General features: G+C 46.4%; 1 protein-coding gene across 9 annotated transcripts in view; it reads right to left on the bottom strand.

The window, feature by feature from the left end:
- The window catches only part of LOC137564051 (pleckstrin homology domain-containing family A member 5-like), a 272,573-nt gene that overhangs the window by 235,375 nt on the left and 10,700 nt on the right, over positions 1–26,498 (bottom strand). For 8 of the 9 annotated variants that reach the window (XM_068277364.1, XM_068277357.1, XM_068277358.1 and 5 more), the window contains exon 3: positions 15,919–15,976. In XM_068277364.1, coding sequence (XP_068133465.1) covers positions 15,919–15,976 — 58 coding nt within the window. Of the gene's footprint in view, positions 1–11,562; positions 11,657–15,918; positions 15,977–26,498 lie in introns of all 9 variants that reach the window. The other variant, XR_011030499.1, reaches the window with a different exon arrangement.

Genomic DNA, 26,498 nt, shown 5'->3' on the forward strand with positions numbered 1-26,498 from the left:
AATTGGAGAGGCGCCAGTCTGTTTGGTAGGTCACAGAGTAGTAGTTGAGATGGGATAGAATTACGACATGCAACAGTATTTTAGTAGCTTCTTGTGTGAGGAAACAGAAGAGGGGATATATTTTTGTGGTGTAAATTGTATAAAGGTACTATAGTTAACATAATTCTTAAATATATCCCCAAACGGCATGTAGTAGGAGTTGAGGTTACTGGAGAGATGTCTCCATTTATACTGACTACAGACGGTAGCAGAAAGATGGTCAAAGTTTACTTTTATTATTCATGTATTCTGAGCATGTGCTCACAATGCATCTACATGCTTGGATTTGAAGCCAAGGCAGACAACTAAACTTTATTTTCTGGTTAAACTCGATGGATATGTGTCTTTTTTCAACCCAAATAACTATGTAAAGGAGAATTAGGTTAGGTTTTAGCTTCATTTAGGAGTGTAAGGGCCTGTTTATTTATAGAGCACGATTCACTGTGTTTTCCCGTATTTGAATTTGGACAGAAAAACATAGCTTATTGAAATCAATAGGCTGCCATCTGATTATCATGCGGGAAGGGGGGGAATCGGCCAGCATGCAGCAAAAAACAGGGAATGCATGCATCCAAGGGATTTGGATGCATCTCGTAACATTGGCATTGCATCTCACAGGATGCAGGCCGTGCACAGTGGGAACGGTTTCCACTACACGCGGATTCTGGATGCAGAAAAACTGACTCCAATGAATGCCTATGGGTCTGTTCCCACTAATGTTTTCATTGTATGGGAAAACGAATGCATGATGCAGCAAACTGCATTAGAAAAATCACGTTTAGTGGAAACAGGCCCTTAGGCATTCATTAGAGTCAATTTTTCTGCATCCAGAATCCGTGTGTAGTGGAAACGGAAACAGGCCCTTAAAGGGGAACTGAAAAGAGGTATATGGAGGCTGCCATGTTTATTTGCTTTTAAGCAATACCAGTTGCCTGGCAGCCCTGCTGATCCTCTGCCTATAATACTATTAGCCATAGCCCCTGAACAAGCATGCAGCAGATCAGGTGTTTCAGATTTTACAGTCAGATCTGACAAGACTAGCTGCATGCTTGTTTCTGGTGTTAATATTCAGATACTAATGCAGAGAAATAGACCAGCAGGGCTGCCAGGCAACTGGTATTGATTAAAAGGAAATAAATATGGCAGCCTCCGTATACCTCTTACTTCAGTTCCCCTTTACAGGACAACTGAAGTAAGAAGTACATGGATTCTGCTATATTTATTTCCTTTTAAACAATACCAGTTGTCTGACAGTCCTACTGATCTATTTGGCTACAGAAGTGTCTGAATAACACAAAAAAAAAAAACATGCAGCTAACCCTGTCAGATCAGACAGTAATGTCAGAAACATCTGATCTGCGACATGCTTGTTCAGGGTCTATGGCTAAAAGTATTAGAGACAGAGGTTCAGATGGGCTGCCAGACAACTAGTATTGCTTAAAAGGAAATACACATGGCAGCCTTCATAACCCGCTCACTTCAGTTGTCCTCTAAGCGTTAGGGAAAGGGGTTGGAGAAAGTTCATTTTTTAAATTTGGATTAGGCATCTGAAAGGGTGTTTTATCTGGGTTTAAGTTAAAGGGTTAACTTTAAGAGGAGGTGATAAGGGTTAGGATTCAGGAAGGGACTAATCTTAAAGAAGAACTCCAGTGAAAATAATGTAAAAAAAAAAAAAGTGCTTCATTTTTACAATAATTATGTATAAATGATTTAGTCAGTGTTTGCCCATTGTAAAATCTTTTAAATCCCTGAGTTACATTCTGACATTTACCACATGGTGACATTTTTACTGCTGGAAGGTGATGTGCCTGCTGCTTGCTTTTTTGGCCATTGGAAACAGCTGTAAACAGCTATTTCCCACAATGCAACGAGGTTCACAGACAGGAAATTGCCAGGACCATGGTCCTCAGAGTTTCTTGTGGGAGGGGGTTCACCACAATATAAGCCATACAGATCCCCCTGATGAACCGTTGGTGAAAAGTCGAGATACGAGTCGGGGTGGCTCTGCACCCTAAGGAAAAGATAAAGGAGACACAAAAACAGGAGCCCAGTAGTGCAATATGTGTGAGACAATGGGTAAAAAAATGGTGATAGAAATGCTACTTACAAAGGAGGGTTGCAAGGGGCAACCGACCACAGGAATCAGGTGGAGACAAACTTGACTCCACTCGGGGTGGTCCTAGCCAGGACCTGGATGTGGTCGCTCTCTTAGAAACAAGAGAAACAGATGTCCACCGTGGCGGGAACCAACGGTGGCCTGTTTCCACCCCCTCGGATCACAAGAATAGGGGGGTATACTTAGCACAAATGGGGGAAAGAGGCGCCCTGGGAGTTATAAAACAGATTAAAAATGATAAATACCATGAGGTAGCTTCCCTCTGAGCCCACTTCCTCAGGCCAATACAAGTGCCAAATGACTGAAAACATATGGTGAAGGGAGGCTCCCGTCACCATAAATTTTCAGTCATTTGGCACTTGTATTGGCCTGAGGAAGCGGGCTCAGACCTGCGAAACGCGTTGCCTGTGCTTAACCTCTTGACGACCAGCTAACGCCGATTGTCGTAAACTGGTCGTCTGCGGGTTTCCAAGGCCTTTCAAAGTCCGTTCACGGAGGCTGTCTCCGTGAACAGCCGGAGAGCTGCCGATCGCGGCTCGCCGTCAAAATGTAAACACGCGGGGAAGAAATCCCTGCTGTTTACATCATACGGCGCTGCTGCGCAGCAGCGCCGTAAGGCAGATCGGCGATCCCCGGCCTGATTGGCCGGGGATCGCCGTCATTTGATAGGCTGAAGCCTATCCTACAATAGCAGTTCAGAGAGGGAGGGAGAGGGACGGAGCGCCGAAAACGCTGCGGAGGGAGGCTTTGAAGAGCCCCACCGCAAAGCGCAGAGAGCCGGCGGCGATCAGATCCCCCCAGCAGGACATCCCCCTAGTGGGGAAAAAAGGGGGTAAGTCTGATCGCCCTGGCTAAAACCTGATCTGTGCTGCGGGCTGGAGAGCCTACGCAGCACAGATCAGACCGAAATCCACTGGTCGGCAAGTGGTTAAAGGAATATTAACGATGTATGCATTTATTTTGAAATGCTGTATGTTGTAGCACACATTAGGACAAGTACTAGGAGCAATTTGATTCCTCACACAGCTCAGCTGTAAAATCCTCCGTCAGTTTTGGCGTCAGTTTTGGATACAAAATGTATCTAAATACTGACGGCTCCCAGAGGGCTAGACCATGTCTCTGCACAGGGGAGTTGCTATCAACTCCTCAGTTTATAGTTTAATTATCACCTTGCTGAAAGAATCTTATTGATATGGTGGTAAGGGGTTAAAGATTCTAGCAATGTGTGTTTATTATCTTTGCCTCTCTTGACTGATAAAGATACTAATAATGCTAATTGTAAACAGTGGTTTGCCCCTCTCAGCAGCTTGTAAAGTGAATGCAGCCTGGAGTGAATCATCACAAGCAGGCAACCAGACTAGTGTTATAGCTAGTTATATTCCAGCTCATTTAGTTACCTGTTACCACCTCAGATCAGCCTATTTCTCCTCATGTCTCCTGCATGCTGTGAGTGACAAGGTGAAATATATTTGTGAGCTGTGTGAGAAATGAATTTTTTAGCAGATATAGAGGGAGAGAGACCTGGGTGAATAAATAAAGTGCCCCTAGCACTAGTGGTCTCTCTCTCTCTGTGCCCCCTCTGCGTCTCTCTCTCTCTCTCTCTGCGCCCCCTCTGCGTCTCTCTGTGCCCCCTCTGCGTCTCTCTGTGCCCCCTCTGCGTCTCTCTGTCTCTCTGTGCCCCCTCTGCGTCTCTCTGTCTCTCTGTGCCCCCTATGCGTCTCTCTGTGCCCCCTCTGCGTCTCTCTGTCTCTCTGTGCCCCCTATGCGTCTCTCTGTGCCCCCTCTGCGTCTCTCTGTCTCTCTGTGCCCCCTCTGCGTCTCTCTGTCTCTCTGTGCCCCCTCTGCGTCTCTCTGTCTCTCTGTGCCCCCTCTGCGTCTCTCTGTCTCTCTGTGCCCCCTCTGCGTCTCTCTGTCTCTCTGTGCCCCCTCTGCGTCTCTCTGTCTCTCTGTGCCCCCTCTGCGTCTCTCTGTCTCTCTGTGCCCCCTCTCTCTCTGTGCCCCCTCTCTCTGTGCCCCCTCTGCGTCTCTCTCTCTCTCTGTGCCCCCCTCTGCGTCTCTCTCTCTCTCTCTCTGTGCCCCCTCTGTGTCTCTCTCTCTCTCTCTCTCTGTGCCCCCTCTGTGTCTCTCTCTCTCTCTCTCTCTGTGCCCCCTCTGTGTCTCTCTCTCTCTCTCTCTCTCTCTGTGCCCCCTCTGTGTCTCTCTCTCTGCGTGCGTCTCGCTCTCTCTGTGCCCCCTCTGCGTCTCGCTCTCTCTGTGCCCCCTCTGCGTCTCGCTCTCTCTGTGCCCCCTCTGCGTCTCGCTCTCTCTGTGCCCCCTCTGCGTCTCGCTCTCTCTGTGCCCCCTCTGCGTCTCGCTCTCTCTGTGCCCCCTCTGCGTCTCGCTCTCTCTGTGCCCCCTCTGCGTCTCGCTCTCTCTGTGCCCCCTCTGCGTCTCGCTCTCTCTGTGCCCCCTCTGCGTCTCGCTCTCTCTGTGCCCCCTCTGCGTCTCGCTCTCTCTGTGCCCCCTCTGCGTCTCGCTCTCTCTGTGCCCCCTCTGCGTCTCGCTCTCTCTGTGCCCCCTCTGCGTCTCGCTCTCTCTGTGCCCCCTCTGCGTCTCGCTCTCTCTGTGCCCCCTCTGCGTCTCGCTCTCTCTGTGCCCCCTCTGCGTCTCGCTCTCTCTGTGCCCCCTCTGCGTCTCGCGCTCTCTGTGCCCCCTCTGCGTCTCGCGCTCTCTGTGCCCCCTCTGCGTCTCGCGCTCTCTGTGCCCCCTCTGCGTCTCGCGCTCTCTGTGCCCCCTCTGCGTCTCGCGCTCTGTGCCCCCTCTGCGTCTCGCGCTCTGTGCCCCCTCTGCGTCTCGCGCTCTCTGTGCCCCCTCTGCGTCTCGCGCTCTCTGTGCCCCCTCTGCGTCTCGCGCTCTCTGTGCCCCCTCTGCGTCTCGCGCTCTCTGTGCCCCCTCTGCGTCTCGCGCTCTCTGTGCCCCCTCTGCGTCTCGCGCTCTCTGTGCCCCCTCTGCGTCTCGCGCTCTCTGTGCCCCCTCTGCGTCTCGCGCTCTCTGTGCCCCCTCTGCGTCTCGCGCTCTCTGTGCCCCCTCTGCGTCTCGCGCTCTCTGTGCCCCCTCTGCGTCTCGCGCTCTCTGTGCCCCCTCTGCGTCTCGCGCTCTCTGTGCCCCCTCTGCGTCTCGCGCTCTCTGTGCCCCCTCTGCGTCTCGCGCTCTCTGTGCCCCCTCTGCGTCTCGCGCTCTCTGTGCCCCCTCTGCGTCTCGCGCTCTCTGTGCCCCCTCTGCGTCTCGCTCTCTGTGCCCCCTCTGCGTCTCGCTCTCTGTGCCCCCTCTGCGTCTCGCTCTCTGTGCCCCCTCTGCGTCTCGCTCTCTGTGCCCCCTCTGCGTCTCGCTCTCTGTGCCCCCTCTGCGTCTCGCTCTCTGTGCCCCCTCTGCGTCTCGCTCTCTGTGCCCCCTCTGCGTCTCGCTCTCTGTGCCCCCTCTGCGTCTCGCTCTCTGTGCCCCCTCTGCGTCTCGCTCTCTGTGCCCCCTCTGCGTCTCGCTCTCTGTGCCCCCTCTGCGTCTCGCTCTCTGTGCCCCCTCTGCGTCTCGCTCTCTGTGCCCCCTCTGCGTCTCTCTCTCTGTGCCCCCTCTGCGTCTCTCTCTCTGTGCCCCCTCTGCGTCTCTCTCTCTGTGCCCCCTCTGTGTCTCTCTCTCTGTGCCCCCTCTGTGTCTCTCTCTCTGTGCCCCCCCTGTGTCTCTCTCTCTGTGCCCCCCGTGTCTCTCTCTCTGTGCCCCCCCTGTGTCTCTCTCTCTGTGCCCCCTCTGTGTCTCTCTCTCTGTGCCCCCTCTGCGTCTCTCTCTCTGTGCCCCCTCTGTGTCTCTCTCTCTGTGCCCCCTCTGTGTCTCTCTCTCTGTGCCCCCTCTGTGTCTCTCTCTCTGTGCCCCCTCTGTGTCTCTCTCTCTGTGCCCCCTCTGTGTCTCTCTCTCTCTGTGCCCCCTCTGTGTCTCTCTCTCTGTGCCCCCTCTGTGTCTCTCTCTCTGTGCCCCCTCTGTGTCTCTCTCTCTGTGCCCCCTCTGTGTCTCTCTCTCTGTGCCCCCTCTGTGTCTCTCTCTCTGTGCCCCCTCTGTGTCTCTCTCTCTGTGCCCCCTCTGTGTCTCTCTCTCTCTCTCTGTGCCCCCTATGTGTCTCTCTCTCTTTCTCTGTGCCTTCTCTGTGTCTCTTTCTCTGTGCCCCCTCTGTCCTCCAAGATGCAGCAGGGTCCAGCAATGCCCGTCAATCCACTTCACCTACTACAGGCACTAATGCACGGAATACTTCCTGTATATCATGTGACATACAGGAACCCACAGTTTTGCCAAGCACAAGAGCCGGCAGACAGCGATAGAGGACGAACAGCGTTGGACTCGTGCGGAAGGTATGTCCAACGCTGCAGGCCGCAAGGTACAGGACTTTGGTGAAGTTTGAAGACGCTTCTTCAAACTTCCCCCATGTGAAAATGATGTGATCGCAATAATCGCCACTTTGACGATTCCGAAATTGTGATCTTGGTAATCGCGTTTTCGATTCAAATTTGATTTTTCAGGCCCATTACCTAGGGCTTCCTTAAGCCCCGTTAGGGCTGCTCGTCCCTCACGGTCTTTGTCCCCTAAAGCCTGGCCGAGACTTGATCCTTCACGCATGCGCAGCCCGGGCCAGGTGCGCTCCTGTCCCTGGGAGCAATCGCACAAATCATTCCCAGGAGCACGGCGGTGGATCGTGCCTGGACAGGCCGCACATGCGCGATGGAGCACGTCTCGTGACAGGAGTCACCCAGGGAGACGGCTAGGGGCGAGTAGCCCTAATGGGGCTTTAAGAGGAACCGTCGCAAAAATCTTAAAATTTAAACCACATACAAATAAGAAGTACATTTCTTCCTGAGTAAAATGAGCCATAAATTACTTTTCTCCTATGTTGCTGTCACTTACAGTAGGTAGTAGAAATCTGAAATTACCGACAGATTTTGGACTAGTCCATCTTCTCATAGGGGGGTTCTCTTTATTTTTAAAAGCACTTAGTGAATGGCAGTTGCTCCGTCCAACTACCAAAATAGTGTGCAGTGATCAGGGAGGCTGGCCAGCATCTTTGTATAAAGTTTTTTCAGGGAATGTCTTTATATAAAGAACTAGTGACCTTAGCCCGTTTAAAAAACGGGCTGAGTCTGTTTCCATGCGCCCGTCCACCTGAAGCGCCCCCGCCACGCACTCACACACACACGGTGTCTCTGCGTCCCTCCCTGCCCATGCGCAGTGCTACAAAACACACACACAGGGACATAGGATGCAGAGACACTTGGGTTTTATTATAGAGGGTAAAGGCCATGCTGAGAATCCCCTATGGAGAGATGGACTAGCCCAAAACCTGTCGCTTCTGTCAGATTTCTACTACCTACTGTAAGTGACGGCAACATAGGAGAGAAGTCACCTATGGCTCATTTTACTCAGGAAGAGATGTACTTCTTTTTTGTATGTGTTTTAAACTTTAAGATTTTCACGACAGTTCCTCTTTAAAGAGAATCTGTACTCTAAAATTCTTACAATAAAAAAAGAATACCATTCTATTCATTATGTTCTCCTGGGCCACTCTGTGCTGTTTCTGCCACTCTCTGCTACAAACCTGGCTTGTAATTACCAGTTTTAGGCAGTGTTTACAAACAAAAGACATGGCTGCTAAAAGCTTGTGATAGGCTCAAGTAAGCAGAGTGTGTGAGTCAAACAGGGCTTGCAGGGGGCCTAGAGAGGGTGTGTATAGCTTCTAACCAATCACAAACAGCACAGCACATTCCAGCCAGACCCGACAGATGAGAGAAGATTAGATCATATAACAGAGATAACACAGCCAATGTGCAAGTAGGAAAGACCACATTAGAACAGGCATAGGGACCTATAGGATAGAAGAAAGGATGAAAAATTTGTTACAGAGTCTCTTTAAGGAAACCCCAGGTAAGTATTGAACATGAAACTTTAAGGCTTAAGGAGAGAGATTAGGGTTGGACGTCTTCAATGGGTTGACATTTGGGTGGGGGGGAACTAGTTGTCAGGAAAGGGATAACATGATGGGGGGTGTGGGGGTTAGGGTTAGATGTCAGGAAAGAAAGAAGGAAAATATTCCTATAGGGATCAGTTACAGCCCAGCATGGGAGGAACAGAGTGGAGGTAAGGACTGATGTGAGCAGTGGAGCAAAGAGACAAAAGAGGTGAGAGTAGAGTGCAGAGGAGAGAGGGAAAAAGAGGAGAGCAACAAGACAGAATAAATAAGAGATGGGGAGAGTGGAGATCAGGGTAGAGAGGAAGAGAGGAGGATAGATAGGAAAGTAAATGTAAGAGAGAATGGGGATATGGGTCACTGCCAGATTCTACCCAAATACAAGTTCCAGGATCCCCAGTTTGTCTTTCCATAGCAACAAGCCTCATAACCTTGCCAACCTTTCTAGAAGTCTCAGCATACCCAGTCAGCAGGACAATGAAAACTTTCCTAGATCTACAAGTCCCAGCATGCCACAAGTACCTATACATTTATGAAGAATCTTTTGCAGGTTTTGAAAATCTCTGCATAGCCAGATGTGAACGGACAATCCCAGCATGTCCTGCTGAGTTGTAGCTATCCCTGGTTATTATCCCATACATGTAGTTATGAACAAAGCAAGTGAATGTCACATCCATCAAATATGTCAGCTGCTAGAAGCTCATAAACCTCAAGAAAAAGACATCTAAACAAAACTATCATCACCCAGCCCTCCACGCCATGCACACAGCCTACACCACCTGCCTCAATATTTGAACTCCAAGAACATCTATTAAACCTCACATCCCAAAAGCATGGATAGTGCAAAGTGCTATAACCCATAGCAACTGCTCTCCTCTGACTGTTTCTTTTTCTGCCTGGAGAGACATGCGACTTCATCCATACGAACACATAAGATGGGACTACATCCTGCATACACGTCCTCAGACAGCCTACACAAGCATTCTAGTTTTTAATTAGGGACTGCCCTGCAGCCACCACCTACTAGAAGAGAACCTTAGAACACTGGTCAGTTGGGCCTCATCAGACAACCCAATGACTTTTAGGTAAGCAACACACTAGGCAGAATCGCATGAGTTTTTCCCATAGCACATAGAGGAAAACACATATGCGATTCTGTCTAGTGTGTTACTACCCTTACTTCAAACATGCATGGAGATCACATATATTTATTACAGGGTAGAGAAGCATGAAGGATTGTGTAGATGTTTTCAGGAGTCAGTTTTGCATGCAGAAGAGGCAAGGACAGTACAAATCAGTAAATAAACATACACCTAACCAATTACAATCTCTCAAAAGACCATCAGGTCAAAGGTGGCCAAACACCATACAATTTTTTAAATTTGTTTTACAGTTTTAGGATTACAATCAATTTTTCTTATGGATTGTAATATTTGAAAAATCTGGCAGCTGGCCCCGGCACGGAGGACTTTCCAGGGCAAACGGAGAAGGAGAAGAGGACGCCATGAGAATTTTTTTTATTGATTTTTTTAAATAGTTGAGAGTGAATCGAGCTTAATCCAGCTATTTGGGGTTCATTCTCACTAGTAAATGCGTTTGAAGTGCATTAAAATGTAAAGTAAAAATGCATGCATTTATCAGTGAGTTTTTGTGCAATTAATCGTGCGTTTCCATGCATTTCCACCTGTTTAACTACATTGTCAAACCACTGTGGTTTCTTTTTCCAGGGTAAGTGACGTGGAGGGTAAGGAAACCAGCTGATTCAGTTGGGCTTATCTGCATGATCCATGCGCTGAAACACATGTAGCATGCGTTACTATGTGCCCATAGACTATTATTAGTATGCACTGCGCATGCATAGTGTGATCTAATCACTTCCCTGCATTGAAATACACTACTCAGCAATGCACTGCTGTACTGTGAATGTTAAAAATGAATGTCCATCGCACACTATGTGCAGTGCATCAAAATTGACTGCAATGCACATAGGGCTTGATTCACTAAACCGTGATAACTAAAATATCACACCTTATCAAATATATCGCACCTTATCAGAGTAGCATAGCGAGCGCTACGAACTTATGCCTGCTAATTGGCAAAGGCACTCGTCCTGCCCTGAGCCCCTGTGGGTTTGTAGCGTTCTCTATGTTACTCTGATAAGGCGTGTTAACTTTGATAAGGTGTGATATCTTTGATAAGGTGTGGTATTTGAGTTATCATGGTTTGGTGAATTAAGCCCATAGTGTGAATGAGCCCTTATGACCTTTTCTGTGGGTGCCAAAAATATGCCTAACCTATTATGATATAAACATAACACTCTTTTTTTAACTACTTAAGGACCTTAGTGATTGAAATCTACGCCTTGTTTTGCTGGCTACCTGGCTGCCAGGGTGTAGATTTCAATCCGTCGTCGCACGTTCAACGCTTTCGTCGCTCCTGACAATCTCGCCGCTGTCTCCCCGCCGCAGCTCACTCGCTCTGCCGTCTCTATAACAGTGTAACGATTTCATTGGCTCCCGACCCTGTCTATCAACGTAAGCAGCTCCCATTGGCTTACATTAATAGGCAGGGTCAGGAGCCAATGAAAGCAGCTCCTGACATATCAACATAAGAGGCTCCCATTGGCTTACATTGATAGGCAGGGTCAGGAACCAATGAAAGCGGCTCCAGACCGGCTCACAGGAACTCTGCCATCATAGAGACGGCAGAGTGGGTGGCCCAGGTTCCCGACATGCAGCGGTGACGGTGATTCGTCCATTTTCCACTGTTTCTTGTACCAGCGGTCTCTGGTTCTTTAGGGGGCAGAGACCACTGGTACTTAAGTGGTTAATGAGCTGTAAGAAGACCCAACAAATTTGTCCACATCTGCATGTTTGATATGGAGGCTGATGTTTATGGATGTATAACTTACTTTCAGCATCTGCTGACTGTATTTCCATGCATACATACTTTCAATATGTTCGGACTGTAAACCAATGTATACATTTTGCTAATGTAGGCTGACTGTATATGCATGTATAAATTATACTGAGTATTTTCTGTTTGTATGTCAACGTATATTGTTTGAAAAATAAATTTTGCATCTTACATAAGACAAGTGCAGTGATGATAGGGGGCGGAGCCCAGAACACATAACCATGCTGTTAACAGACATGTAAACGTTGCAGGTTCCCACGCCGCAATGCTGCCCCCCCCCCCCCCCCAATCAGAGAATTATTCGTAATAAGATGTGTGAGCTCGGTTGGTTGCCATGGTTACAGGTGATGCTGCAGCCAGGAGCAGTGAGAACAGAGAAAGGGCCAATGCGGGCCATGAATCCTCTGTAGGATAAGTCAGGCTTGTGTTCCCTTACACGGGGTCCATTATATAATTATCATAGTGGGGGGGGAAGAGGGGATCAGGACAATACACCACCCACACACTTCACCTGCAGAGAGAGTGCCGACAGTCCTGCTGTGCTCCCACGATTCAGGTCTCCCAGACGCTATGATGACAGTGGCTGCTGAACCTGTCTGATCCTTCTGTGTGTTTGGGAAAGAAAAAAGCATCTGCCCTGGAGACTTGCAGACTGACTGGACTCTTATTTGTACAAATATTAAGTCTCAGTTCTCTTCATTGCTACCTAACTCTCTATACATTAGGCTAGGTACACACCATTCAATTTGCTGTCAGATCAACAGATTGAACCGATAATTTTTTATGTCAGATCTGCTTATAATTGTTAATGGAATAGATTTTCAAATCAGTACTGCACAAAATGTATCCTGTTATCAATTGGGAGTTGATAAGACATGTCGGAAATGATTGGTTCGACCCGTCGATCTGACAGGAAATTGAATGGTGTATACCTAATATTACATCCACATTGTTTAATAAGTGAGCCATGAGATCCCAAACCTACACCTCCTACAACCTGTGTTGTATTCGTTATCACTTTTTTTCATGGGGAATACAAGACCTATCAGCTCCCCCCTCTACTACCTGCAAATGATATTCCTCCCCAAGGGAGCTCAAGGATACTGTAATTTAAATATATATGCAACATGAGCACATATCTTTAGAGAAAATTTTCTTCCATAGAGAGGCACATCACCAAATTCCACTTACGGGTCAAATACGGCTTAAACTTTATAAAAAAAAAAGTTAACCTCAGCAACTGGTGAGATGTAAGGAGTTGGTCAGGAGTTCACAGATTGGCCAGAACTTAGATAGAGAGCGAGAGAGAGTGAGAAAGAGCGTGTGTGCGTGTGCGTACGTTGTCAAGACACTTCATAACGAGAGCATCATCTATGATGAGCTCTGCAAAATAAAAATAAAAAGCTGTGTATACCATATATATGGTACATGCTACACACATACACACTGAGGACACATTTAGTTTGCTTTCCACAGCAATATGAATTGCACATTACACACACAGCACATATACACAGACACATGCACAAACACCCAGTGGTCCAGGGGGATGTCATTGTTTAGCATGTGACATGTGGGATCATGGGAACTGAGAAAGAAACAGGATGTTCAGCTAGAAAATATGAATAAACTAATGGGAGCTCTGTGAGCATCTCTCAGAGGATGACGATATGACAGGGAGGGCGTGGGACAAAGATAACCCCCCAATATCCCAGGAGAGGAGTCAGAGAAAAATAAAACTTCCCATTGTAATTAACCCTCCATTCCCAGTGGTGACCAAGAGGTGCACAAATTATAGAAAGGAAGGGACACAGTCCCCATTTATGCATAACACCTTGAGTTATCAGAATTTGAGGGGTTCAGGGTGGTGTCTGGCAGCATTCCCCATCAGCAGATATTGCTTGGCTTGTGGTGTGAAGAGTTGGAGGCAGAGTATGCCCTCTCATTAGGACAGTCACTGCTAATCTCCTGCTATTAAAGCTGGGGAGGTGGTGTTTAGTGATGGTGGGAGGGCGCTGCCCCTCTCAATATATCATTTAGAGGTACCAAGACTGCCATTGTCTCAGTGTTGGATTTTTCTACAACATGTAGAAGCCTGACAAGATTTCTCAATAAGATTCATTCCATGAGTCATATGTTTCTCCTCCCAGGATCAGAGCGTTTCTTCAGCCGGCGTTACCTGACTACTAATTCACCCGCTGACCCCAGGGACGCACACTCTGCAATACAGAAGCAGCCTGAAACACCTGCTGCACAGAGAGCTGTCAGGGCACTACAGCCGCACAGAGAGAAGAAAAATATTCATCTGCAGAAACTGCTGCTTAAAGAGACTGATGAGCAAATACAAGAATCAGAATACCCACTCAGTCTTAGGGCCTGTTTCCACTACACGGGGATTCTGGATGCAGAAAAACTGACTCCAATGAATGCCTATGGGCCTGTTTCCACTAAACGCAATTTTTCTGATGCAGAAAAATTATGGATGGCTTGTTGCAGATTTCTGCATCAGATTCTGAATGCAGATAAACTGACTCCAATGAATGTCTATGGTTCTGATTCCACTAACTTTTTCATTGTATGGGAAAACAGATGCACGATGCAGAAATCTACCTCAGAAAAATCGCATTTAGGGCCCGTTCAGACTGCGAAATGCGGACGGCCACGCATGCGGACCGCAACGCGTCCGAACGCACGCCATCACTGAAAAGTGAATGGGACAGCCGCGCGTTTTTGTAAAATCTGCGTGCAGCATGCATTCCCGGACCGCACAGGTCCGGAACGCATGCAGTGTGAACATCAGACATTGCACTCTATGCAATGTCTGATGTCCTGCGTGTCGGCCACCTGCACGCGTTTCCAAAACGCGGCTGGAAGCGCGTGCAGTGTGAACGGGCCCTTAGGGCCTGTTTCCACTACACGCAGATTGGATGCAGAAAAACTGACTCCAATGAAAGCCTATGGGCCTGTTTCCACTAAACAATTTTTCTGTTGCATATTTTCCCATAGCCATTTATTGGAGTCAGTTTTTCTGCATCCAGAATCTGTGTGTAGTGGAAACAGGCCCTAAAAAGCCACATCCAGAAATCTGGATGCAGAAAAACTGATGCAGAACTAGTGGAAATAGGCCCTAATTAGGGCTAGTGAATCAGGTGCATTTCCACTGCTTTGCCATTTTCTGAGCAGAGCACACTATAAAAAGCAAACATCCAGAGCTGCCTTTTATATTGATTGTACATGGAAGATAGTGTGCTTCAGTCGAGTTTTCCTGCCTCTGAAGACCCGTCTACACGATACGATTCTTTGAGTGATTCGATTACGATTCTATTTACGATCAGATTAAATCCAACATGTCCGATCGGGATTCGATTCAATTCGATTTGACATTGTTTTGCAATGGCAAATTGAATGGAATGGAATCCCGATCGGACATGTCGGATTTAATAGGATCGTAATCGAATCGCTCAAAGAATCGTATCGTGTAGATTGGGCTTGAGAGTGTCATTGTGAGAGGCTTCATATTCCCAAGCTTATCAATATAACTGACCTATTACAACAGTGCCTGACCCATTACAGCCAACCCTTTTGAGGCGATACCAACAGAACAGCAGCTAGATGTTTGATAACCAATAGAAGAAAAGGATAAGTGTACTTGAAACACAAGTTCTCAAATTCTTCTGTTCCCCAAGATAATCCTAAAAATAAATTGCAAGGCGTATCTAAATGTTGTTATAGATGTTTAGGAAGCAGACAGCTACAACAGGCAGGGCTCTAGGCCAGACAAATAAAAAGCCTCTGTGGCACAAACCAGTAGGTTCCTCAGGTTTACACAGATGCTGGTAGAACCAGGATAGCCATGAACAACATCTTGCTCACAGGAACAAAGACTACAACAAGAACCTGACAATTTCCAAGCTAGAAAATGCTTTGCTCCCCTCCCCCAATTTTATAATAACAGCACATTTCTGAAATCTATGCAGCATTTGCAACTGCAAAAAGTACATTTCTGGCCCAGTCCAATCCTGTCATTTTTTTCATCAGTTTCACCTGACAGGATTGGAACTGTACACCTAGAAAACTAATACAAAAGTGACAGGACTAGACTGGACCGGAAATGTACACATTTTATGTGTGAACACAGCCATAGTAAACTCATACAAAACTCATGCCAACTGTCAAAAACTGATAGGAAACCTTTTATGTGTGAACCCAGCCCAATTTTGAAGTTTTCATTCTAGATGACGTGGGAGAGGGTGAATCTCAGTGCCGGTTCTTCTCTATAAACCTACTGGGGAAACTTCCCCTCACCACCTGAATTCAGCAATACCTGTGTCCAGATAAGAGATATCCTGAACATGAACACAGCATTCTCTATCCATTCAGAGACAGAAGAAAGCCTTGACAAATTTCCAATCAATTGTGTTTGGCTGTTGAACATGGACAGAACAACATTCTTGCATTTCTGTATATATAATACGATATATCTGATGTAAAAAATAAGTGCCATTTTTTTTTCTAATTCTGCAGCGACACCACCAATTCATTACATCAAACAAAACGTGTTTATGGCACCCCACCCACAGCAGCCAGAAGCTGCTATTACCTCGTGTTCATCTACATAACTTTGAACAAGTTCAGCTGCACACAAAAAAAAAAAAAAAAAAACACACAGTAAGCTCTTCCTCATCTCTTCCAATCAACAACAGTTAGAATCAGTTCCAGCTCAAAAAACTCTACCAGGTCCAGCTTTGCCAAACACAGGGACACAACCAAATCATAGAGCTGTCCAATATCTACCTCTGCTAACTCATATTGATGGTTTCATGGTTTCAGCATTAAAAACACTGCAGTTACAGCCAATATCACTTACTTGATGTAGTATCTGGCTCCCTCAAAGGTGTATGCCTCCTCCCATCCTGTTGGCAGATCTGTAAGGCAATGTCAGTTAAGAATTAGCAACAACTACAGGAAGACCATTGGAAGCACAGATTAATGTTTTGGTGTTTCATAAAGCGGAAGGGGATGTACAGAGGAAGGTTGTATGGGTCGGCAGAGGAAGATGGATGTGCAAGATGGTGTGTACAGGATGTGTATATACACTCTTTCCTATTTCATTACTCCACAAGCACATAACCCATCCCTGACTGCACAGATACCCAGCAAATATCCCCTTCTCCCCCAGCTATGTCACCCAGCATATAAATTCTGTACTATATGAACCATAATCCAGCCTATAATCACTTCCCTGTGTGCACAGCCACCATGTAGGTAACCCATCCCATCTGCACAACCACCCATAAAATATACCTTCACTGCATACACAGCCACTTATCGCACTACCCCTTCCCTGCCAGCACAATGTTCCCTTCTCTTCCTGTTACAACTATGCCCTGCATGCACAGCTAACCAAGCAAACAGCTTCTCTACATGCACAGCCAACATGCAAAAAAACAGATCCCCGGTTTGTTTTAATTATAACATATCTTTTTATTCGATTTTAAAGCAAATAAGATATATTTACAAACATATATCGTGTAGATATCAGCCATAAACAAAATATAATGCCAATATCTGGGTAAACAAGAACATGCAAATAAATCTCAGATCCCCATTTAAACAGCCAGCACACACAAAACACTTTCCCTGGCAGTACCCTCTCCACTTAACCCCATTCTCACATGCACAACCACTTCCCAGCATGCACATCTACTTGGCACATTAACTCTTCCTTGCCAGCATAAACACCCAGTACAGGATCCCTCCTCTTCCTGCAAACCACCCAGCACAAAACCCTTTCTCTGTTTGTACATCCACTCTGCACATAACCCCATCCCTAGCTAAACAACAGTCAAGTACGTTACACTTTCCCTGCCGGCAGAGCTACTTGGTATTTTCATGTCACTTTCACTGCCTGCATAGCCATCATATAAATAATCCCATCAAATCAAATAAAAGAGAAGAGCAGAAGGGGATGCAGAGGGGACAGAAAGAAAGAAAGAATAAGTCAAGTGGGAAATAAAGAGTTAAAAATATTATCCAAAGGCTTGAAACGTGCACCAAAGAATTCCCTGAATATATTTGAAACTTATATAGACATCAACAAATGTATCAGGAGATTGAATACTAAAAAAATATTTTCTGGATAAACCTGCAGTCACCTGGAAAGGGGGGCAGAAGGATCAGTATAGGCACACCACCCTGAGGAATAATTCTATCTTTAACCCCACGGGGCTCCTGTGGGAAGTACTGTGGAGACTTTCAAAAGGATGGTGTGTAGAAATTTAGAAGAAATCACAGAAAGAAAAGGGGATGTATTGCCCACAACAGTTAAGAAAAGTTTGGATGACAATGAGTTGGTAGTAAGACCTGCAGATAAGGGTGGGGGGGGGATTGTCATTATGACCAATGAGCAATACAATCAAGAACTGGCAAGGCTGGTTAATGATGAATCCACCTATAAAAAAATTACAGAAGGATCCCACACTAGAATACTAGAATATTATGATAATTTGCGAGAGATCCTAAAGGAAGGCCTGAGAGAATGTATGTCCACCTGGGAGACCGATCATAAAAACATGGCCTGACATACCTCTGCTATGCGGACGACACCCAACTATATCTTTCCTTCAAGCCTGGTGTGACAGACCCAACTCTAACTATAAACGCCTGCTTACATGAACTACAGCAATGGATGAATGACAACTGGCTGAAACTAAATGCAGACAAAACTGAAGTCCTTCTGATCGGAGGGCAGCGCATGACAACAAAACAACTTAACTTGCAGTCTTCACCACTGGGAATAGGAGGCACGGATCTACACAGCTCTGATCATGTGCGTAGCCTAGAAGTTCTAATTGATATGGATTTAAACTTCAGAACTCACATCTCTGCTGTGGTGAAATCATCCTATTTTCACCTTAAAGCAGTAGGATCAGCCATACTATGCCAGGAAAAAAACCCCACATATATAAGTAGATAAACACTTGATCTACTTACATAACACATGTATTATACTGTCCACGTTTTAATTTCAGTGAATGTTATATAGTCAATTACGAGAATTCTGTTCCTGGTGGGGGCTATGTCTTTTGCCCACAGTTAAGGCTAACTCGTGATGTCATTTCTGCCCTTTACTTTTTTTCTTGTCTCCTCCAAATCGCTGAGTCACCTCAGCCTTGCTTGTAAACACAAGTGAGTAGGGGATTAGGTTTCAGATAAGCAGCTGGCAGGGAAATAAAGGGAAGAGGAGGAATAGATTATAGATAAAAAGAACACCCAGCATGCAATTCTATGGCACCGACTACTAAAGGGCCAGTGTTCCTTAAAGGGATACTGTAGGGGTGTCACAAGAGCCCCACTGGCCGTGAACACGCAAAACCGTCCGATCCGATTCTAGCACACAGATTGAGAGCTATGGACGCAATCTGCGTAGAATTGGCGGAGTTTGAGCGTCACGACGCAGTAGGGAGCCTGTGAGGTTACGAAAATACACTTTTACTCCAACCCAGGGGTAGATTTGCCACCATCTCTGTTTTCTATCAGCCCAGAGATAACTGCTAACTGGCTATAGACCTGTGAAACAAACAACCGGTTAAAACTGTGCAATTCCTATCTATCTATCAAAACAGTAGCGTCCCTTCGGAAGTTTAGGTCTCGTCTGTGTATACTGAATAGAAGGTTTTACTGAGAGGTAAAGACCTTTTAACAAGCCTTTATTTGTTACAATATAAATAATTAATATATACAGACAATCGTGAACAATTAAACGATGAGAGACAGTGATAACACAGTACATAAAAGAAAAAGGGATAAAAAGAACGAATACTTATGATTCTGTGGAAAGTCCGTTCGGGAAAAGACAAAGTTCCTTTGTTGCAGTTAGTTCGCAATATGGCCGAACCACATGGCCGTTGCTCCGCCTGCAAGATGGCCACTGCTATTTCCCCAAGCAGTGGCAGTCTTTTCGGTATGATGGAAAGTGGGGGAATTGGCTGGGGGTCCTCATGCAATCAGTTTTGAGCACTGACATTTCTGGGCGGAGTCTCAAGCTCAGCCCAGGGGCGTGTCAGGCAGTGAGTTCTCAGGGGAGGAACTTCCAGCCATCCACAAAATATGTCCAATTTCATACCCCGCCGGGGTTTTGTCGCACATGCAAACCGATTTCATATTCAGATTGGGCTGAGAATACACGTTCATAGGACATCAAACTTGCAATATTTGGGCGCACGGGGACCCCATTATTCATATCTCAGCCCCTGCTCGGGTTACCTGGCTATGTCTAGTATCACCATATTCTACAGAATTAGGGAAACAAAATTATGTAATTTTCATATTCCTCCCATGGATGGTATTTGCAAAATGTGACAAAGTTATCAACGCCATGCATTCCATACTCAGTTTAGTCGGTGCCGTCAAGACTGGGAGGAATGTAGGTGTCAATAGACCTCATGCTGTGCTAGCTTCCCCTGTTGAATAGACTCTGTTGGTATTTCAGCTCTGCCCAATTAGCACATTAGTGTCACCAGAGCTTTTCCGGGAGCCTTAACAGGATTTCTTGCTAAACCAGGTTGCTTTAGCCATATGCTAACGCAGGCCCATTCAGCCCTCATGGCAAAAGGGGGGGGAAGGCAGGAAGGAAAAACTTCTATTTTAAAAATAAAGAATGTCAGTTTTCCGATCACGGTTGCGATCGGACAATCGGCCGCGAATCCTCGGACGACTGGGCGTCGCCCGGCGTCACAAGGGGGTCGGGGGAAAATAAGTTGAACTTACCCGGGGCTTCTAACGGTCCCCCGCAGACATCCTGCGCCCGCGCAGCCACTCACCGATGCTCCGGCCCCACCTCCGGTTCACTTTTGGAATTTCCGACTTTAAAGTCATAAAACCACTGCGCCTGCGTTGCCATGTCCTCAATCCCGCTGATGTCACCAGGAGCGTACTGCGCAGACACAGACCATACTGGGATTGTGCTATACATTCCTGGTGACATCAGTGGGATCAAGGACACGGCAAAGCATGCGCAGTGGTTTTCTGACTTTAAAGTCGGAAATTCCAGAAGTGAACCGGAGGCGGGGCCGGAGCATCGGTGAGTGGCTGCGTGGGCACAGGATGTCTGCGGGGGACCATTAGAAGCCCCGGGTAAGTTCAACCCATTTTCCCCCGACCCCCCTACAGTATCCCTTTAAGTATGTGATAAGTCCAAAACATAACAGCAGAAAAAGTTTTGAATGCAGGCTTAGCATCTTTATCACTTAATACACTCAGACCAGTTGCTGTTGAAATTTGATTTTTATGGTGACGATACCGCTTTAAGAACATCACAAAAATCAAGCACCTTATCCTCCCAGAAGATCTACCAACTTTAGTTCATGCCATCATTACCTCCCGACTGGACTACTGCAATGCTCTCTACACTGACCTTCCAAAAAAGGACTTGTACCGCCTAGAGCTGATACAGAATAGTGCTGCCAGACTGCTAACCAACCAACCCCGTCACTGCCACATAACGCCAGTCCTGCACTCCCTCCACTGGCTACCTATAGAATGGAGGGTCCTATTCAAGATCGGCCTACTGACATTTAAATCACTGAATAATCCAGGCCCTGGATACATGAAAGAAATGTTGCAGCTGCGTAGCAATCCCTGCATTCTCAGATCCACAGGTTCCAATAATCTAGTCATACCCAGAGTCCACTTGGAAACTTTTGGTCCCAGAGCCTTCTGTCATGCTGCCCCTATGTTTTGGAACTCCGTACCTCAACAGATCAGGACAGAACCATCTCTGGACGTGTTTAAATCCAGACTGAAAACCCACCTGTTCAGTCTGGCATTTGCAGAAATATAACTTTTGTCGTGTGAATACTTCACCCTACTACCAATTACTGAATCTGAGAGAGCCTAAGCGCTTTGAGTCCTATGGGAGAAAAGCGCTATAGAAATGTTATTGTATTGTATTATAAGTGGGATGGGGTCGGTCACCCATAGGTTAGGCCAGTACTTGGATGACATGCTGCAGCCGGCTGTGGCAATGGTGCCATATCTCCTCAGACACCAAACATGCCATCCAGGTATTACAAAAGGCCAACATAGAGGCACATATGCTTTGTGCAAATGTGTCATCCTTATATATGTTACGGCCAAAACCAGAAATCGGCCAATTCTAGAATTGGCCGGCCGTTTCTAGAACTGGCCGATTTGACGTCGCCCAAAGTCCAAAATGCTGGGAATTTCTGACATTGGCCGGCCAGTTCTAGAAATGGCCAAAGTCAGTCAGCCAAAGTTCAAAACGCACAAATCCCAGAGCATCCCGGGTCCTGTCCTGCATCATGAATGGTACTCGGAACTTCCTCTCTGCTCTTAAAGATACAGCATAATAATCTTTTTATTAAAGAAAAGCATTTAACTTAGATACAGCTGTTACAAATCCTGCAATAAATCTGCAGTGTGTTTACATCCTGCTTTCTTGGGAGCTGACATATTGTTAACATCCTGTGCTTTTACATTGGCTGCTCTGCTGTGGCAGTCAGGTGACACAGGGGAGAGATCAAATTACAGTGGCGATTAGTCACAGATGAGGGGGGATGCATGGCTGGGGGGGTGCTTTGCTGGGCGCTATGCATGGCTGGAGGGGGGGGGGGGGCATTGCTGGGGCGATTTGCATGGCTGGGGGGGGATTTGCTGGGTTCTTTGCACGGCTGGGGGGAGGGATTTGCTGGGCGCTTTGCATGACTGGGGGGGGGGGGGGGTTGCTGGGCCTTTTTCATGGCTGGGGGGCTTTGCTGGGCACTGTGCATGGCTGGGGTAGTTTTGCATGGCTGTGGGGGGTGGGGGCTTTTCAGGGTGCTTTGCATGGCTGGAGGGATTTGCTGTGCGCTTTGCATGGCTTGTGGGGGGGCAGCCTGCGCTATTTGCTGACCTCAGATCAGGGCGACCAGAGCGGTGGAAAGGTGCAGAGCAGCGCGCACGCTACCCGCCCTGACCCATACACTTCACATGCGGAAGTGAGCAATGACGTCACTTCAGCATGGAAGTGCATGCGTCTTGCGGGTCGCGTGTGCGCGCTGCTCTGCCTCTCTGGTCCGGGTCGTCCTGATGTGAGGTCTGAGAAGTGCAGGCAGCGGGGGAGAGGTGAGGGGACTTCGGGACTTGGCCGGTGCTCCAACGTTTTGTCCTATATTGTCGAAATAACCTACGCTAATGACAGAATGATGGAGAACTCCATTGAGGTGACCTACAAATCGAAATATCCTACTATGGATATAGGGAGATTGTTTATGAGTTTCACTGTATGTTATTGCTATTAAGGTAATAATGGAAATAAGTATGAAAATGTAGCAGAAATAGGTGATTCATCTATGCTCAGGGCGGCTGCACGGCCCCTAGAAAGGGGTCTGCTCATTGGTACACACACGCCGCTGCACTCCCTCCAGCCACAGGCTATTACTCCGCACACCCGTAGGGTAAACCGATGAGGGGAAATTAGAAAACCTAAATGCACATATGCAGAGTGGGCGTGGAAAGTACTGAGCACGCGCAGAAGGGAAAGTAGACAAAATCGACGCGTAGGTCAAAACGTTGGAGCACCGGGCACTCTTAGCCAGAACGCGTTCTGGCCGGCCAAAGTCCGCAGGGAAGCTTCATTTTGAACATTGGCCGCATGAGCCGGCCACTTCTAGATCTGACCGGCCAGAACCCGAAGTGGCCAGACTTCGGGTTCTGGCCGCAACATATACAAACATTCCCCGTGCGGCAGGGGTAGATGCAACAAGGTTTTATCTGCAAAAGACAGGTCTAAACGAGATTCCGGTTGACTTTATTATCAGGTTACCAGAATTTGCCTTGAAAAGTAATTTTTGGTTTTTAACCAGAGGTTTAGTGCAGATAAAAGGATGTGCAATGGGGGCGGGGGTTCACACCAAGCTTTGTGAACCTCTTCATGGCAGTTTGGGAGGAGGAGGTTCTGGCGGGCCCCGCCTCCTCCGCAATAGTTAAATGGGCAAGATATATAGACGACCTAGGTAATAATATGGAATTCCCCTGAAAAGTCATTGAAGGAATTTATCGATAAGTTAAATCATAATGATAGAAATATCGAGTTGACTATGGAATGTGACTATGACAAAGTACATTTTCTGGACTTGGAAGTAAAGGGGTGCCTAAATTATGGACCCGTACCTACTGTAAAAGACACAGACAGGAAATGGCTATATAGGGACCGATAGTTATCATCCAAATTGGGTTAAATCGGTCCCTAAGAGTCAATTCCTGAGAATTAAAAGAAATTGTTCATATCAGTAGGACTATATGGAAAAATCTGAAATCCTTGAACAAAGTTTTCTAGATAGAGGATATAACCATGAGAGTATATGTCAAAAAAATGAGAGTAGCTTGTCTACCAAGGGAACAGGTGTGCCAGAATAAGACAAAAAAACAAACCAGAGTGGATTTCCAGTTCACCACCGGTTTTGATCAACAATATAGAGAGGTGGAAAAAATAATCAACAGACACTGGAACATACTTATAGGGAACCAGAGACGAAGCACCCTCATGTAATTTACCATATACATCAATGGGAAGATGACAGTAAACACCTACTCTGCTCTATGTTTCATTCTTCTCTGCTAAATCTGCCTGTTATCAACCCTGATAAGAATCCCCGACTGAGCATTCAGTCTAGCTTTGCCCGGAATGATTATAGCTGAGTCAGTCTTCTGTGATGTCTTTTCAAGCCCAAGTCTGCCCCCTTGTGGCTCTGCTTTGCTGCTTTGAGGATAAATAGCAGGAAAGCAGAGCCACAAGAGGGCAGACTTGGGCTTGAAAAGACATCACAGAAGACTGACTCAGCTATAACCATTCCGGTGAAAGCTAGACTGAATGCTCAGTCGGGGATTCTTATCAGGGCTGATAACAGGCAGATTTAGCAGAGAAGAATGAAACATAGAGCAGAGTAGGTGTTTACTGTCATGTTCCCATTGATATATATGGTAAAATACATGGGGTGCTTCGTCTCTGCCTCTCTTTCAAGAGTAACTGTCGGGCATAAAATCAAAAATCAATTCTACTACTTTTCTTGTTGATAAATTATCATTCCCAGTTTACATGACTTATTTGGTACACAGAAAATTTGGTACACAAAAGAGAAGTTGCCGGGCATGCTGGGTTGTCGTTTTTTGCTTCTCTTTTTCACCTCAGCCTGATGCAGCTGATTGGCTGAAGCCTCTTTCCCTCCTGTTTTCTCTCAAACACTTCTGTTCCTCTCCGATTGGCCAAAATTTCTCAGGCTGAAACAATGCGCTTTCTATAGTGAAGGGCGGGCAAATCAGGCAGAGGAGACTAAGGGTGAATATTACATCACGACTGGCTTCAAAATAGCCACAGTATATATGGAAATGGAAACTGTCTAGAGTAGGATTCTCTACTTTTCCATTATAAAATTCACAGGAATCATAACGTGGACAGTGCAATACATATGTTATGTAAGTAGAGCAAGCATATCTACTTATATATTTGGTTTTTTTTCCTGAGATAGCATGGCTGACAACTCATCTTTAAAGCTGATGTACAATTGGGGTCTATTGTGCCTAATAGGCCCAAATTTGTATATAGGAGAGCTAATAATTTGAAATCAATACTGGCACCCAGCTGTGCAAAACCACCTGAAAAAGTTTATCCTTGAAGGACATGTAGTTTGTGCCGGGCTGCATTGACAGCCAGGACAACTACAATAACATCTTCAAGTAACGGACGCAGTTTTAAAATAAGGGGGTTCATCACTAGTAGCAGTAAATTTGTGGTTTATTTTTTAAGCTGCGAGTGTGGGAAGCAGTATGTGGGATGTACAGGGAGAGAACTAAAGGCCCGGTTGTGTGAACACAAGTATAAGATTGAAAAAAAGCATATTAATCATAGTGTCCCAAGACACTTTGTAAACCACCATAGATGCAGACTGAGCCGGTTGAAAATGTGTGGTATAGAAATATTGAATCAATCATGGCAGGGATGTAATAAAAATACGTGAGTTGTCCAGGCGGGAAACCAAATGGATATACTAGCCAGACACTCTTGAACCAAAGGGGATCAATATTGATATGAACTGTTTCCTGAATAATGCTTAAGAAGTTAGACCTGTATCTTTAAATTTTACGTGATGTGTTTAGTGCCATTTGAATTTCTACATTTTCCCATCGTGACCTGTAGTAAGGTTTATAAAGGAGTGTGAGAAGATCTGTACTTAATACTATTTCTGTAATTAATTAGCTTAGATCACACACAATCCCGGATAAAAAGTGTGCGCCTGCTACCTTGAAGATAGTAAACAATGATTGGACTTAACCTGCGAAGGAGGAGCTACTTCTTGGAGGGCTGTGGGGAGGGACTACAGTATTGTAAGGGAAGCCGATAAGTCACTACGCTAAGCCCCTGATGAGCTGTGATCAGCGCAACGTGTAGGACGGAGCCTCCGTGCGAAGTAGTTGTGGACATGCGCATGGCGCAGAGTTAACACGCATAGACTTGTCAATGAGCGGCGTCACTTGTTATGTGAACCCAGGCAAGTTTTTTTAGAACGGCAGAGATAGAGAGCGTGAGCGGAGGCATTGTTAAGGAGGGACATGGCCACCCGGGAGCTAACTCCCCTATAAGAGACATGTCTTGCTAGCCTCGCTGCACTGCTGATTTTTAAAGCCTTGTTTTTAAGGAATCTTTTAATAAAGAAGTAATACACTATTAGAGGTGGGTCCTCTGACTTTTTTCACAAGCTGAGTCCGAATCAGAGAGCCTGCAAGCCTGTGCAGAACGGAGGAAATCCACGCCAGACGGAGAGGGACAGGAACGACATACAAATTACCGGAGAGGCGACGGGAGGGCCCACACCACCAATGTGAATTCTGGTCGTTAGACCCTTCGATCTGGTGAATCTGTACGCGTGAAGGGCTTTCTTAACTTCATCCATTGCTATTGGAAGATATTTGCTGGAGGGAGAGTGCGGATATTGATATTTGATTTGACTGGACTAGTGTAACCTAGCGTGTAAATAGTGTAACCTAGTGTGTTCCGCAGCGCTCCAACGTTCATTTAAGTCTTGTTGGCGGTTTCATCCTGCAGTCTCCTGCCATATTGGCTTAGGGGACTTGCATACATTGAACTTTATACAGACCTGCTTGGGAAAAGGTTGCCTTTGTGGGGCTGATTAGGCACCCGATTGCATGCGTTTGTAATTTTTGTGAGCGCTGCTTCACCAATTTTGTAATATAAATAATCCCATTCTGCCTGCACAACCATGCTGCACAAAAACCTGCATGAAAACCAAGCATTTAATCACTTTTTCCATTAAGCAGCTACTCAGCACATAACTCATCCGCCTGCAGAGTCAGCATATAACACTTTTCTATTTGAATACCCACACATCTCAAAGCTACTCCTGTCTGCACAACCACTTTGCACATTGCCTC

This window comes from Hyperolius riggenbachi, chromosome 3 (assembly GCF_040937935.1).
Source record: "Hyperolius riggenbachi isolate aHypRig1 chromosome 3, aHypRig1.pri, whole genome shotgun sequence".
Lineage (NCBI taxonomy): Eukaryota > Metazoa > Chordata > Amphibia > Anura > Hyperoliidae > Hyperolius > Hyperolius riggenbachi.